Below are 15,270 nucleotides of genomic sequence, written 5' to 3' on the forward strand. Positions count from 1 at the left end.
AAAAAGATATGTTCAAGATAAATGTAATATCTATCGTCTGTCTTTGTCTAAGTAAATTTTAAAGAAATAAAGACCCTTGAATAGAATATCCAAGACCTATGGGACAATTACAAAAGATGTAACATATACACTTGAAGGAAATGGGAATGCCTGAAGGAAAAGAAGAAAGGAACAGAAGCAATATTTGAAGTAATAGTGGTTGAACGTTTTCCAAAACAAATGAAGCTTAGAGAACAATAAGCAGGACAAATAGCAGAAAGTCAACATCTAAGCATATCATTTTCAAACTACAGAAATCAAAGAAAAGAGAAAACTTAAAGAAGCCAGAAGGGAAAAAAAAACACACACACACATACAAATACAAAACAAAAATAACACATATTACCTATCCAGGAAGATGGATAAGAATTACATTGGATTTTTCTTCAGAAATTATGAAAAGAGAAAAACAGTATGTGCTATATTTAAAGTGTTGAAAGAAAAAAAAAACACCTCCAAATGAGAATTTTGTATCCAGTGAGATTATCCTATGAAAGTCAAGGTGGCAAAATATGCCACCCAAAAATATACCACTTTGGCATAAGATTATTTTGAGCTAAAGCTACAGATGCAAGAAAAGCATGCTGAGATCCCCTTTTCTTCTAGAAATCTATACTAATAAAAGAGTAACATGCTAATTAGACCAGATGTCTTCTGGAAGTCCATCCGGACAAAGCCATAGTGGCTGCCTATGAGGGCCAAGGGGCGTGGAAGAGGCGGCGGGGTTCAGAAGAGCCCAGGTGGCGCGGGAGAGGCAGTGCGGTGTGGGAGAAGTGTGGGAGAGGCTCAGCGGCGTGGCCCCTTTTGCAGAGGCCACGGAGAGGCACTGCTGCAGCCTCCACCACTGTGGGAGAGGAGGTGGCACCGCCACTGCCGCCGCCACCGCCCCTTTTGAAGAGGTGGGACGGGAGAGGCCTCTGCATGAGCCAGTCAAACGCCACAGCCCCTTCGCAGAGGCGGTGCGGGAGAGGGGGCTGCGCGGTCCTGGTCCCAGTACTGCCCCTTATGCAGAGGCAGCCACAGAGGCAGCAGTGTGGGCCCAGTCCCAGTGCCATACCTCTGCAAAGGTTGGACGGGGTGTGACCTGCTGTGCCTCAACCTCCCACAGCCTCTCCCCCAGTTGGTCTGGCCCCAGATTACCCCACACCCACGGTGACCAGCAGTGGCAGCAGCAGCCGGGTGATGGGGGTGGTGCCTTCCCATGATCGGCCCAGTCTCCTCCCACAGAGGGAGGCCAGACTGCAGTTTAAGCTCACTCCCTGGGGGGAGCGGGCCTAAGCCATCAGTAGGACATCCCCTTAGGGCTCATAGACTGTGAGAGGGGGTAGGCCTGGCTGAGGGACCCCCCTCCTTCAGTGCATGAATTTTCATGCACCAGGCCTCTAGTAGGAGATAAAAGCCCCCATATGAAAGATGCTCTCTCTTTACCAGGACCAAAGAAACTAGGGGGATTCAAGAGAATTCTGTACAATCAGACCTTGTTAAAATAATTCTCACCTTCCTTTAACCTCCACATAGTTTAGTTACTTTTCCACAATTTCTCCTCTTTGTTTAGATTTCACCATTCCTTTGGGGTCTTATTTCCTTATAAGGGCTCCTGTGTCACATAAAACTTAGGTAAATTTGTCACTTAAAACATATAAATTTTTATATGTTTCTTCTCTTAATCTGTCTAACGTCAATTTAATTCTCAGGCCCAGCAAAAAAACCCTAATAGGGTAAAGATAAAACTTTACCTCACCTACAAAACGAAGGAGAAATAAAAATTTTCTAATATAAACATAAATTAAGAGAGTAGATCTGCTTTGCAAGAAATGTAAAGGAATTTCTTCAGAGAGAAGAAAAATGGTGTAAGTCAGAAACTCATATCTCCATAAAGAGAGGAAGAGTGTTAGAAAGGGAATAAATGAAGGCAATTTGTTTTATTTTTCCTATTTTAATTGATATAACTGATAACAGCAATGATATACTAGGTAATATAGCTCATAACGAATGAAATAAATGACAGTAATGTTGTTAGGGAAAGGAGAGAGAAATTGGGAATACTCTGCTATAAGGTATCTGCACTACACGGTATCTGTGCAGACAGTATTTGAAAGTGGACTTTGATACAAATGTATATTGCAAACTGCAACCACTAAACTTATTTTTTAAGTACAGTTGATAGGCTGAGAAAAGAGAAAATGGAATCACATAAAAGGGTCATTAAATCCACAGTAGGAATAAAAAAAGTGAAAGAAATAACATATCTAGTTTGGGGGTGGAGATAAAGATAGATACTATGAAAGATGCAGCTTTAATATGAGCCTATAACAGGGGTGGGCAAACTTTTTGACTCGAGGGCCACAATGGGTTCTTAAACTGGACTGGAGGGCCGGAACAAAAGCATGGATGGAGTATTTGTGTGAACTAATATAAATTCAAAGTAAACATCATTACATAAAAGCGTACGGTCTTTTTTTTTCAATAGTTTTATTCATTTCAAACGGGCCGGATCCGGCCCGCGGGCTGTAGTTTGCCCATGGCTGGCCTATAAGGATGGGGAGAAATCACAAGCCAAGTTAGGGTATAGCCAGGGATTAGCATGAAATCCAGTCTCGGGGTTTTAAAGTAGAGCACTTGGTCTGGACAGGAGACCTGCTGAAAGTAAGATCACGAAGGTGAATCAACCCCTTGAACACCAGGTAGAGGATGAATAGCTATTTCAGGAGTTATAGCAAACTATTTGAGATTCAGAATGACCAAATTAAATTAGGGATTTGGCAGATTAATTTGACAGCACAATGGGAAGAGAAGCTGAAATCTGAGCATTTGCTTTTCTTTGTCTATTATCTACAATGAAGTCCATGGATACCCAGTGTACTGACAACGCAAACTGCCCACATATTTTTCATCAACTTCAAATTTTATATATTTTTCTCTCATGTCTGTTAATACAGTAAAACAAAATCTTTCCTGTTTTTTTATACTATTTTTTTTACTCTTACATGATTTAAGTTCTCCATAACCAAAAGCAAAAATACAAATTTATATTTGTTTAAAATTACCTAGAATTTGGTAATTATATTCTAAGTTTTTAAACTGGGATAGGGTTAACTAGTTTTTATGACACATTTTATTATATCTAAGCATGTGTCCAAGAGAAAGATAAAGAAATCAACATGTTTTATTTTCTTGTAAAGCAAAAATTGTCATGTTTAAAAAATAAAAGGGGAGAAAAACAAGATAAAAGATTTGCAATCTTTTATCAATTTATCAGCTTTATGTTAGCACTGCTTACATTTGGGTATATATAATTCTAGTGGTGTGTGTGTGTGCATGTCTGTGTGTGCGTGTCTGTGTGTGCATGTCTGTGTGTGTGTTACATATTCGTTAACTTGACGCATTTGCTGTTTTAGAAAATGTAATCCTCCTCTACACCACCCCCAGCAACACAAACAACCAAAAAAAACCACACAAAACACTGAGCTGTAGAGTGTAAGCTAAATTAGAAAATTTCCAAAAAAAAAGTTAACTTGACTTCAAAATGATAGATAAGAAGGCAGCAATTCAAAGCACTAGAGACATTCCTGGAGGTGTTTATTACAAGCTTTTCAGTTTCAAACTAAACTGAAGTAAAAATAATTTATACTCATGCAACCTTAGTTTAGACTTCCCAAATTTTTTTCTGGGCGAACATGAAATGCTCTCGCTTGGGTATGTTTTCTGGTTATCCAAAGGGAGCTCTTGGGAAAAAAGAAAAAGAAAAAAGTCCTTTCTATTTTCTCTAAAAAGGCTGCACTGGTTTCCTCTTTATGCTGCTGAGTCATTTCACTAAACTTTGTCATTCTGCCTGTTCTTTCAGGGAAAGTCCCTTTGCAGTTGTAGCTAATGTTAATCATAATGTGGTATTTTTCTGCATTTCCCGCTGCAACAAATCTTTTACCTGTGTGTGAATTTGGGGGACCCCACTAAACACTATTTTTAAAAAGAAAATAAAGACTTACATTTAACTTGGGTGATGTTGGGCCATGCATATTTCCTTGGAGAGTTAACATTTCATTCTGGAATACCCTCAGTATCAACTCAGCATATGAGGACCTATCCTTTGCAATTGGACCTGAATTCATAGTGTAGGGTTGGAAATCTCTTGAGGCGATCTTAATCAAGTGTTCAAGGCAACTTGTGAGAGAGTATTATACTAAGCCAAATAAGCTAGTCAGAGGAAGACAAGAATCACATGATCTCACTCATATGTGGAATCAAATAAATTGATAAACAAAATAGATCCAGAGACTTAGAAACATGGAACCGACTGTTGAGTTTTAGAGGGAAGGTGGGGTGGATGGGAGGTGGGAAGAGATCAACCCATGGACATAGACGACAGTGTGGTGAAGACCTGGGGTGGGGGATGTGGGCAGGCTAGAAGAGGTCAATGAGGGAAAATGGGGGGCATATGTAATGCTTCCAACAATGAAGTTAAATTTTAAAAAACAAGCTGGCTAAATGAAATCTAAAATTCATAAGCAAAGAGCTTGTGTATAAATAGTGCCTCACTTGTTCATTAAAAAGTGTCTCACATGAAGATATAAACAAATGACAGATTATCTCTCAGATTTGAGAAAGAACATTTAACACAAATGACAGACCAAAAGTTTGTGTGTTTTTAAAGCCCACAAAGGGCAGATAAAATGCAAGGAACAGCAGAAATCTTTTTAAAAAATTGTAAAAACATTCTCAGAGAGATAAACTATTGCTACTTTAAAGTAAGAACACAGTAACATTTTAAAAATTATGTAAGAAATAACCCTTGAAAATTAAAAATATGAGAGCTAAAATTAAAAAATCATTAAAACAGTTGGAAATGTAGCTAAAGAATTTTCCCTAAAGGGAAACCAGAGATAAGGAGACATAAAATAGAGAGGAAAAAAAAATCCTAGCTCAACATGGGAGCTTCAACAAGAGATCAGAAGTTTCAAAAAGAGAGAAGAGAAAAAAAATGGCTAAAAGGGAATTATCAAAGAAATAATGCCCAAAACGAAGGCCCTAAATTTCCATACGGAAAACTGCCATTGCAATGAAATCACAGACCGGCCCACTACAGAGGACATTGTGTGCCGCTTCAGAATACCGTGGATAACCTCTCCAAGGCCATATCAGAGGGTAGAGCGAGGCAGCAAAGCTTTCACAACTCTGAGTAGAAACTATGTCAACAGGGCATTTTGTAAGTAGCCAAGCTATCAATCTTATGTGAGAATAAAGGTTTTTCAAATATTCAGGTGGTCTCATTAACCAACTGATATCTTATCTCAGGAAGTAAGTGGGGGATGGGCTCCTCAAACTGGAAGAAAAGCAAGAAAGCAATTATTTAATTTCAGAAACTGCTAGTAGACACCGAAGCAAGTCAAAGGGGGAACCATGAGGACAATTTTTAAAATGTAAGTCCCAGGACAGCACTGTTACAGACGAAATGTCTGTGTCTCCCAATATTTATATTTTAAAACCCTAAAAACCCTACCCTCCAGTGTGATGGTATTAGGTCGGGCCTTTGGGAGGTGATGAAAATTAGATATGTCATAAGAGTGAAGTCCTCATGAATGGGATTTGTGACCTTATAAGATTTATGAGACAGCTTGCTTTCTCTCTCTGCTCTCCACCACGACAGGACATAATGAGAAGTCAGGAGTCTGCAAGGTGGAAGAGGTTCCTCACCAGAACTTGACCTTGAGGGCACCCTGATTGCAGACTTCCAGCCTTCAAAACTGTGAGCTGACTAAGTCAAGCACCCATGCAATAGGTCTAGCCTGCAACCAATTCAAATTAGTGTATGAGAATGAAGGGTTCCGGGAGGAAGACTTGCAGGGGGAAAACAATAGAAAAGGTAGCTATGACAGTTTGGTCTCTGGAATTCTTCCTTCCTTTCTTTCTTTCTTTCTTTCTTTCTTTCTTTCTTTCTTTCTTTCTTTCTTTCGTTTTTCTTTTTTTTTTTACAGAGATGTTAAAGAGTACTTTAAGATTTAGGACTGAAGAAAAACAAGCATGAAACAATAAGATCATCATTACAGAAAACCAAACAATTATGCAAAATGGAATTATAGTCTTTTCACAGCCCTTGATTCAGCAGTGAATTTTTACCATAAAAAAACACACATTAACCATAATTTACCATATACTGAGAGAATGGGGTAGGAGAAGAAGAAATAGAAATATAAGAAAATTAAAACTTCGTTACCATACCAAGTAGAGCAAGTTACTGTCTAAAGTCGGTGACTTGAAAAATAGCAAAATCACTGTTTTTTGGAAATGTAAATGCAAATACAAGAAAGCAGGAACAGAATGTTGAAAGAATTTAATTTAAATAGCAGAATTAGGGAATGATCAAGGGAACAAAGTTTGCTGATAACTTTGTTATAAGCCTTTTACCACTATTTGACTTTTTTTGACTGATAAAGATTGGATTTATTTTAAAAAATAAAAGTCTTTCCTTCAGGATACTAAAAGATTAATGTTTTATTTCTGCTATCCATTTATCACCTATTAAACATTATTCATATACTGCCTTTCTGATATCACCTTTCTGCTTGTATGATTTCTATATTCTGCTCATATGTGAATTAATATGTCATATACCTGAGCAAAAACTGTACCCACAAATTCTAGAAGACATTGAGTTTTTCTCCTAAAAGATAATGCAGCTTTCCAACTCTTAAAATTTCAGTTAGGGAAGAAATAATTATCAATCTATACTTTAAAATATACTTTAAAAAGTTTTAATGATAATGAACTCTAATTTTTGGAATTAAATTTAAATAGCTGACTCAATTTTTCATTTGCAACTATTATGCATTCCATTTCTTACACTACTATGAATTTTACCTTCCTGAGAAAGGCACAAATAGATTTCATTATGACTTATATGAGACCAGTAAGTAGAGGTTTTGGACAATTATCTATACCTATTTTCCAAAAAGATATAATTAAAAAATATTAAATGTATGAGAGAGGTTTCAGGCCTGTAATTAGGATTATAACCAAGAATTTCTGGGACAAATATTTCTTTTAAATACTTTTTGCTATTTTTTTAAGGAAGCTAAATTTTCACAATAATACAATATTTAAAACTAATACCAAAAGTAGAATATTGTTATTCTCTCTATTCTCTACTTACTTGCTATGTTTTCTTTTCAGCGTATCAATATTTCATAACTTCATACAGTTCTCAATATTTTTCTTCTTGCCTTTTCCCCTAAAGTTTCTTGTGAAGTTGCTAACCCTGGCTCAGACCTATTCTTTCTCTTGTGACTTTAGAAAGGAAAGGCTCCAGCCAAGAGGGGTTCGAACTGTGCCTGACACGGAAGGCCTTTGGAAAGCAACTTAGCAACATACTCTTGACTTCAAGGCGAGTTTGCATCTTCAATATAAGAAAGAATGTGAAACAAGAGCACAATTGATCTTCAAAAAAGTCTACACTTTATATTTAGAAGAAAAATGCCTACAACAACAAACATTTTAAGAACTGGGCATTTTGTGTTGGATGATGCCCTTCCTCCACTGCCAGCAAATATTCTGCAGTCAGTACACATGCAAAGCAGTCTCATGGAACATCTGTCCTGAAATTGTAATACAATAGGAACGAATGTTTAAAATAATCCCCATGAAATTAAGGATTCAAAATAATTAAAGTCAAGATTCCATTCCATGTCATTAAAGAATGGAAATTGGACCATAACATTTTGGAAGGATTTTGTTTCAACCAAAGGATTTCTTCTGGGGTCTTTGTTAGCAGGAAACCATATCTAAGCCCATCTAAACGATTCTGTTTAAATCCCCTGCTCTTCTGTCAATGTTTATATTTAACAAACTGTACCACCATCCAGCCAATAGATCAATCCAGAGGCCAGACGTCTTATGGCTCAAACTGACTTTTACCCCTTTCAATAGTTCTCCACATTCTACTCGTTGTATTTCTTAAATGCCTGTCAAAACAACTACTTCTGTCTGTACTTTTGAAATTTCTATTGTACTAATCCCCAACACTGCCACAAACCTAATGGCCTCACTGCACTCTCTGATCTTGCTCCTCCAGGCTGACACCCTTCAACTGTGAAATGCTAACCCATTAGCATATATTTCAAAACCCTCCACAATTCACTCCACTCTGTCTTGCATGATTTACTAGTTGTCTCAACCTGCCTTCTTCCTCTCTTTCTTCACACCTGGTGCACTATAGCTCCATTCACTTGCTTACCTGCTTTGCCACAAGCTGCTTGATAACACTTCCTCCAAAGTTATTCCCTCTTTGTTAGCCTATTTGTTCTTCAGGTCTTTTTCAATGCCATTTCCTCAGAGAAATCTTTATTGATCCCTAATATAAATTCATGAAATGTAAACATCTTGTTCAGATGCCTAGGTCCTTGGTTGGCCTTCAGCTGCAGCCATGTGATAGAGATACCAATGGTTTTAGAAAATGAACAAATTTCAAAATGAAAAAAGTTTATCCATTATTTAAGAATATTGAGGAAAACTCTATTATTAATTTTGACTGTACATTTTGGGTTAACTAACAAAACACCAGAGTGAGAACTAAAATTTTTAGCAACCTCATATTAAAAAATAATCGTGCTGTGGCCTCAATCTTTTAATCACTATTTGAGTGGAATTCCTTACCTGTACCTTTGTTTCAAATCAATTTTTGGTTAAATAGTTATGTATAACAAAATTTAGCATGTAGTTTCAAAACCTACCCAAGCTCTCACATGAACTTTTTCATAATTGTATAAGTGGGCAGCAATATTAATAGAAGAGATATATAGAATTAGAGAGAGGGGTACATGTTGACCAAATACTTTTACATACTACTTTATGTTCTCAAGTATATTATACAAAGTACCTGACTAGAACTTAATTTTATTCTCAAAACTACTCCAAGAGGCAGGCAAAGGGATATTATCATCCTTTTTACATAGACTGTGTGTTTGTTTTTCAATGGCTCACCCAAAGCCACCATCTATTAAATCATGGATTCTGACTTAGAATTCAGGACTTTGGACTGCAAGTTCAAGACTTGCCCTATGTATCTAATCCTGAAAATTCAAGATATTAATTTCTTCAGGGTAACAATGCTCTCTCCAGCTATTCCTATTTTCAAATGCAAACAATTCCTTGAAGATTACATATTAAAGCACACCTATGTGCAAATTAATTTATCACATCATTTCCCTTGTCAGAGGGACATGCAACTAGTAAGGAAGATTTATTACCGGTGATGGCGGCTGACGTAAAGGTTCTCACAAAAATAGGAGTGAGGGACGCATTCAGGAACAGCTGGGACAGCGTACCATTCTTCACCCCAAAGCCTTTCCCTTTCCCTAACCCCACAATGCGCCTGCTCATGGAGCACCATTTTCAGTGGATACTTACATTTCATCACACCTTGAATTTCATAAACAGGCTTGAGTATCAGAGCACCATAAAAGCCTTCAGGGAATGGATTCGGTAAGTCCCACTTATTTGAAAAATCTGTAAGTTTCACAGTTCGTGTCCTGTTCTTTGGAATCTTCCATTCAACGATCTCCTTTAGAGTATAAATACGTTCATCTTCACACTCGTAGAATTCTCCTTCTTGTGACAAAGGCAAAGTAAACGAGTGGTTTTGATGGTTTCTTACCACACCACAGTTCACCACTATTTCTTCATTGATTTCTTCAACTGAGTTGAGCATGATTTTCTCACCTTGCTTGATGACAAGATTCTCTAGTTCCATGTCCTTCTGATGATAGAAGCAAGGATGCCCTAGTCTACTTGATCCAATATGGATGGTCCTTATAATTTCATCCATAGTAAGGTATGGAGTTTTATCTGCCACAATCTTAAAAAGACCTAAGAACAGAATTGTGTGAATTAAAGAGAGTTCTTACAATGGAAGTTCTCTATGAAAATCACAGCAACAACGTTATAAAACAAGTACAATGTAGCTTTTAAAAGTAATGTACCTTATTTAAAGATTAGATCTACTTCTTTGAATCCTGAATTCTTTTAGGAAAAATTTTAATGTATTGTGCATAGATTACTGGATCACCAGACCCAGGCAACATAAAGGGAGACAAGAAAAAAAATACCATGAGAGAGAAAAGGCCCTGTCCTTGGAAATGGAAAATCTGGATGAGATACTGATTGGGTGATATTGAACAAAGCATTTAATTTCTCAAGATCACATTTTTTAAAATGAGAGGATTGGATTAGATCAATTTTCCCATAACTATAATCTCCAGACACACCAGAATTAAGAGATTCTATAAGGAAACTCGTACGGTAAATTAATAATTACAAAAGCAATATACCTAGAACTAGATACTGGTGATGGTTGTACAACATTGTGATTTTACTTAAAGACAGTAAAGTTTACACTTTAAAATGGTCAAATTTTTTCCAATGTAAAGGTTGGCACGGTTTAGAGCCCGGAATATGTAAGGAGCAGTTTGAAATGCATAACTTGTGGTGGAGAAAAATGTGCATGAAGAGAAGAAAAAGTGTTGGCAGTCAGGTGGTGATGATAAAAATAAGGGTGAAAACTCAAGAGTCCAGTTATTTTTACAGTTGATCTTTGCTCAGAAAAATAAATTTTTGGTTAATTGTAGATATGAACTTCCTGGAAAAGTGGGGGTGATGTAATCTTGGTGGGAATGAGTAAGGTAGCATGTACGATTTGTCCTGAAAACTTTTAGAAATTGAATAGTGTTCATCCACTGCTGGTGGACTTGAAGATTGTAAGGCAAAGAAACATTTACTTTGAAGGAACTTCTTATTTTATTATGTCTTGTGCCAGGAAAAATCTAATAAAATAGTATTCTTGAATTCTCCACAGTAAATGAATTTGTGTGTGTGTGTGTGTGTGTGTGTGTGTGTGTGTACGCACATGAGAACATGTGCATGCCCGCAACATTTAATCTCACTTGTCTGTGTGTGAAGATTTATTTCTAAGAGTCCACAATCATTATCAGGGTGTAGAAATTTCAGCAGTTTTTGTGAAATACGTTTTGAAAAAATAGCTACCTAGAATCTCATAAATACTAGAGACACACTGTTGTTTTTTCTATCCTAGGTTTATTGATGACATAAGTCATAGAAAATGAATTTAGCATCTTCTTTCTTGGGGAATTGGGTTCACCTAAGGTAATAACAGACCTAAAATGTTATGAAGTAGAAAAAGCCTGAAACCCTAAGGCCTACCATTATTTCAAGTTAATCACACACTTCAGAGCTGTCTTGTTGGATGTCTCTATTGCAAAAAGAAAAAAAAAATCCATCTATATATCTCTGTGTTTTCCCATAGAAAATGATTGAGTACCCAGTTTTGCATACTAAGTGGCAGAGCACACAAAATTTTTGATTAACTTATTTCTTCATATACTATTATAGCCCATCCAAAAGTCTCTCCTTATATATAGTCACTTAATACCATATAAATTACAGCAAGCTATAAATATATATAAAGGAAATTCTATTTCACGGTAAACTAAAGCACCATAGGCCTGATCAGGTTTAAATTAGACCAATACTTACTCCATCTTTTTCACAAAGAGTATACTGGCTTTCACTGGGGAAAAAATGATTTGTTATTCTTTCAAATGAAAAAAACCAACAACCACATTTGAGGAGATGCATGATCATGAGAGTGACTACAAAATAAGCCAATGCGTAACTTTATAAAATAAGTTAAAAAACAGAAAATAGATTTCTGTTTCCAAATTTGTCTCCTATTAAAATGTATATTATTATTTTTAAATTATAATAAATTGTTCACAAAGAGCATGTCACAAAAGAAACAAGAAACTGCAATAAATTGATGTGTTGAAATTTAGTTTGTAAGATCTTGACTCTGAATTTTAGGTTTTCGGGGAGTTTATATTTTTAAGTAATTCTTAATGATCTGCAAGCATTGTTCTTTACAGTCATAGTAACAAATGAAATTTGTTCAGACATTTACTTTTAGAGGATTTTTTTTCCTTTGCAGCATTTATCCTCACCATAATCTTTAAGGACAGTAAAACTATTATTATTACTGAGTGATATGAAAGTAGTCATGATTTTCATAGTCATGGCTCTAGAATCTCAAAAAAGAATTTTATGCTCTTGCCACCACACTAGGCCTCCTCATCACACGACTTACTTGTAAAGACATTGTTACTGAAAACATGTTTATTCCAGTTCACGAAATATACATACACGTCTCTAGAGCTGGTTCTTCCTTCGCTTGGGCCAGCCTTTGCAGACCCTTCAATATGAGAAGAGCAAGAATAATTTCCCGGTTCACTGTGCAGAATTTGTGCTCTTCAGATGCTTTTTATACTTTTTTCTCTTTCTGACTCATCAATTCATTTCCAAATAGGGAGTAATTTTAAAAATTAAATTTTCGCCCTAACCGGTTTGGCTCAGTGGATAGAGCGTCGGCCTGGGGACTGAAGGGTCCCAGGTGTGATTCCGGTCAATGGCATGTACCTTGGTTGGGGGCGCATCCCCAGTGGGGGGTGTGCAGGAGGCAGCTGATCAATGTTTCTTTCTCATCGATGTTTCTAACTTTCTATCCCTCTCCCTTCTTCTCTGTAAAAAATCAAAAAAATATATTAAAAAAATAAAACAAAAATTAAATTTTCTAACTATATATCACAATATTATCTAATATACATATCATGAGATCATTGTGAATTTAGAACCTTTTTACTCATCTAATCTTTAGCTTGATTTCCCAGTTCCAACCAAATATATTTCTTCCGTCTCTAAAACTGTCATAGAGTGAACTTCACCCAGTAATTCTCATCTTTCTCTCATATCATTAACATTAGCATTATTAAAATATTAGCATCTTAAAATGTGCTAGAAATTCACATTTAAGACAAAATATAATTTTCAAAATAACAGTATGAGGTAGCTACAGATAAAACACAAACATTTCACAGACAAACACATGAATGTTTGAAGAGAGGCCACACATTTTCCATCATCACATGGATCATTAGAGACTGCCATGCTCTGTGTCTCTACAACTTAAGGGCTTAATCACAGAGCTACACATTTCACCCTTTGACTATTATCTGAAATCATACTTTGTTTATCTAACCTTTAATTAGTTAACAGGAATGGTCCAAGGTGGGTGTCTACCCTGCTTGTGGATGCAGAAAGACTGAGAACTTTTAAAACTAACAACATAAGAAAGTGAACTTCACTGATGTTAAAGATATTGATGGGCATTACCTGTTCACATGCCAGATGGCCACATGTTGGAAGTTGTGAGTGAGGCCTCTGAGGAGGCCTGGGGACTATACAAGGTGAAGGGGTTGACTGCTGCACACACCAGTTGAGTGGTTTCAGTGTACTGCAGTTACCTGCCATATTTAAGTGGATTTCTATAATGTATTATCATAGTTTTAAAATAAAGCAACCCTCACAAAATGAATAAATGCCTTTAAACACTTCCTGGAAGAAAGCCATGTATTGAAATTAAAACTAACATAACCACAAGAACAACAAAAAATGGCAGAGTTGACATTTCAACTCCCACTCAAGCTTTTTTTCAGCCATATTGTGTGATAAAATAATGGCGCTCTAGTCTAATAAAAAACTAAAGCAGCTGAAACTTCTTTAACATAATTTATCAAACTATGGAATCCTATCCATTCTCATTATAAAGAAACTTGCCTTAAGATACAGGTAAAGGTATGTCACGTACACACACAGTGTTAAATTAATACACATATATTTGAGATGCATGCTTGAAAATTTCAAATGCACTGAGCTATGTGAAGAAGGTTTGGAGATAAGTCAGACTGCTACAAATTTCTGGTCATGTGTTTGTCTCTCTGCCAATAAAGCAAAGTATGTCTCAGTTATTTTTGTGAGTGTGTGAGTCCACCTCTTAAAATGTTTGTTCTGCAATTGAATTTCTAAGCAGCCTTGTTGTTTTATACTTGCCTGTATAAATTTCTCATTTCACATGCTTCTTGTGGCTTTTTTTAAAAAAAATATATTTTATTGATTTTTTACAGAGGGGAAGGGAGAGAGATAGAGTTAGAAACATCGATGAGAGAGAAACATCGATCAGCTGCCTCCTGCACATCTCTTACTGGGGATGTGCCCGCAACCCAGGTACATGCCCTTGACCGGAATCGAACCTGGGACCCTTCAGTTCGCAGGCTGACGCTCTATCCACTGAGCCAAACCGGTTTCGGCTCTTGTGGCTTTTTTTAAAATTTGTTTTGTTCCCAAGACAATTCTTAGGTTAGCATAACCTACAAAATCTTCAAGACTACCCCAAATCCACGATTTTCACTAGAAGTTCTAGCTCAAGCATGTCTATTCAACTTCAGATGGAAATGGGGTACATGAAATAACCTACCAAAGCAAAAACCTCAAAACCTTGAGTGAAGTATATATAATAATATCTAGTAACATTTTATATAATAATGTTATTAAACATTATATAATGAATAATAATAATGTTCAAACTGTGAGAAAATTCTCCAGATTTTACAGAGTCAATTTTAGGATTATTGAACATCATCAACCAATGAGTGATTCTAATGGTCTCCACAAAAGAGTCTTCAACAGCAGAAAGAAGGAATATGAAGAACGTCAAAGTTCATGATAAGAAAATTTTGCATAGGAATTTAATTGAGAAATTGGGAATGGGAAAAAAGACATAGCAAAGATGTGACCGTTTTTGTTTTTTTTTTTTAAATGTTAGATGAGAAAAAATATGGCTGTAGAATTTCTATGCTTAAATGTCTTTAAATTTATAATGGAATAGGAATTGTCTATAATAGCTACAAAGAGTTTTTAATACTTCTTTTACCTGAAGGTAAAAAGAATAATCATAAAACCTACCATTTTATTTTTAACTCTGTGTCAATTATTGCATTACAAAAAGACCTCTTTTCTCAAATAACACTTAAACTCCTTGAAAGGAGTGATGCTGCAATATCTAACACATTTGGGATGTTTAACAAATAAATTACACTAACAATGTTAGGTCTTGAAACCAAATGATATAACTTGGTATCTCTGCCTAAATCTCTAGCTTACTTATAAAGTTGTCATCTATAATTGTTCACGTTAAAGCTTTCCCCTGCCCAGCAGGGAGAATGAGTAATAAGCCTAGGATGAGGAGAGAGAATGTGAGAAATTCCTCTTCCCATAAACCTTGGCAGGAGCACAGCTCCCTGGACTCCTTATTTCCGCAGAGCGCTGCCCTTGGGT

The 15,270-nt window shown here is 36.3% G+C and overlaps 1 protein-coding gene across 1 annotated transcript in view; it reads right to left on the bottom strand.

Annotated features, from left to right (window-relative positions):
* Positions 1-15,270, bottom strand: part of THEMIS (thymocyte selection associated) — a 137,655-nt gene that overhangs the window by 73,812 nt on the left and 48,573 nt on the right. The window contains exon 3 of the mRNA XM_015557842.1: positions 9,439-9,897. Coding sequence (XP_015413328.1) covers positions 9,439-9,897 — 459 coding nt within the window. The remainder of the gene's footprint in view (positions 1-9,438; positions 9,898-15,270) is intronic.

This window comes from Myotis davidii, unplaced genomic scaffold (assembly GCF_000327345.1).
Source record: "Myotis davidii unplaced genomic scaffold, ASM32734v1 scaffold147, whole genome shotgun sequence".
NCBI lineage: Eukaryota > Metazoa > Chordata > Mammalia > Chiroptera > Vespertilionidae > Myotis > Myotis davidii.